The sequence below is a fragment of the Salvelinus namaycush genome, chromosome 25 (assembly GCF_016432855.1).
Source record: "Salvelinus namaycush isolate Seneca chromosome 25, SaNama_1.0, whole genome shotgun sequence".
Classification (NCBI taxonomy): Eukaryota; Metazoa; Chordata; class Actinopteri; order Salmoniformes; family Salmonidae; genus Salvelinus; species Salvelinus namaycush.
The window spans coordinates 2,971,797-2,973,158 of record NC_052331.1 but is presented as its reverse complement, the minus strand read 5'-3'; the positions used below and the strand labels follow the sequence as shown (position 1 = coordinate 2,973,158).

Below are 1,362 nucleotides of genomic sequence, written 5' to 3'. Positions count from 1 at the left end.
CACAGCAGCCTGTTACCACCGCGCACCACGACGCCCCAACCAGGACTCTTCACCTTCATCCTTCGCAGACTGGCTACGCACGACGAAGTCATCGAGTGATTTTCCAAACGGATTTCCACCGGAAAGCTCGACAAGTGCAATTACCAAGACAAGGATTTCTGGGCTATATCGACTAAAGCCGCTGACTTCAAAACATTTTTATCACCGCTGTTGATCCGTCCGTCTCAGCCGTGCCATAATGTCCGAGGTACTGCCTTATAGCGAGGGGAAAATGAGCGGCTATGGGGACACCGAGGCCAGTCAGATATCCTTTAGCTGCGGGCTACAGGACACCAATTCGTTCTTCGGGGCGTCGCAAGCGAAAAGACCCCCAAAGCTGGGACAGATCGGCAGAGCCAAGAGAGGTAAGAGCTGGTTATTGGAATGGATTGTTGAATAGAGGTTTTGTTTTGGTCATCAAAAACAAAGGCTTGGTTTGGCCATGCTTGTGTGAACTTTAACTCTAACCTAGGCTACAGTTACCTAGCCTACTTGTTATAAAACAAAAAGATAAAACACAGATATGCATCTGACCTCTAAATGATGAGGCAAACATTTGTTGATATAACAAAGGTCAGCAGCTGACCACAATGAGCCCAGTTGAAAGTGATGCATGAGAATAATAGACTACTGATGTGCTATCAAAATGTATTTCAGTAGCTATAGGCTACTATATTTATTCATTAGATATGCTCTGGCTTTTTTAAATAACAAAGTTGTCCTCATTGCATGCGTGGCTATGTGCCATTATGGACAAGGCATTGTTTGCAGTATTTCAGGACCAAGGTCAGGGGTTTGACACAACAACATACTGTATTCCTTTGTGTTGCACCAGTCCCCATCCTATTCACTCAAAGCCTTTGCAATTACTTGATTTGTTGTCTGTAAAACATTTTTATGAAGCAGTTATATGATATGTCAGTAATAAACAAAATCATTTATTTTTCCCTCCGCAGTGGTCATCGAAGATGACCGAATAGACGATGTCCTAAAGGGGATGGCAGACAAGTCGTCACCTGGTGTTTAAAGATGAACGACGCCTTGCAGACTTTTTATTTTGATCAACGATTTAAAGCACTTGTCGGTTGTGCATGTTCGAGGATTGTAGGAGAAACGATGGCACGAAGCGAAGACAAGGGGAAGGAAAGGAATGGAAAGAAATATGTGAAGATTGGACGAGAAAGCAGAGGAAGAGCAAGATTCCAGAAAAGATGGAGATTTATCATGGGGTTGCTGGCAATTCTCCAAACGAAAACCCATTTTAACTTGTGCTGCGCAGCGTGATGTTGAGATGGCGGACCCTGGCTCTGATGGATGAACTTG

At 44.1% G+C, this 1,362-nt stretch overlaps 1 protein-coding gene across 1 annotated transcript; it reads left to right on the top strand.

The window, feature by feature from the left end:
* The first annotated feature begins 238 nt into the window (after nt 1-238).
* On the top strand, nt 239-1,066 carry LOC120019819 (calcium/calmodulin-dependent protein kinase II inhibitor 2-like). Its single transcript, XM_038963231.1, has 2 exons — nt 239-404; nt 996-1,066. Exons 1-2 carry the CDS (start codon nt 239-241, stop codon nt 1,064-1,066), a joined length of 237 nt encoding a protein of 78 aa, XP_038819159.1.
* The last annotated feature ends 296 nt before the right edge of the window (nt 1,067-1,362 follow it).

What these genes read in the sequence shown, in the direction of transcription:
- LOC120019819 (XM_038963231.1), top strand. Translation starts at nt 239, where the DNA reads ATGTCCGAGGTACTGCCTTATAGCGAGGGGAAAATGAGCGGCTATGGG. An exon ending in GATCGGCAGAGCCAAGAGAG is followed by an intron (nt 405 to 995) that starts GTAAGAGCTGGT and finishes TTCCCTCCGCAG; the next exon opens with TGGTCATCGAAGATGACCGA.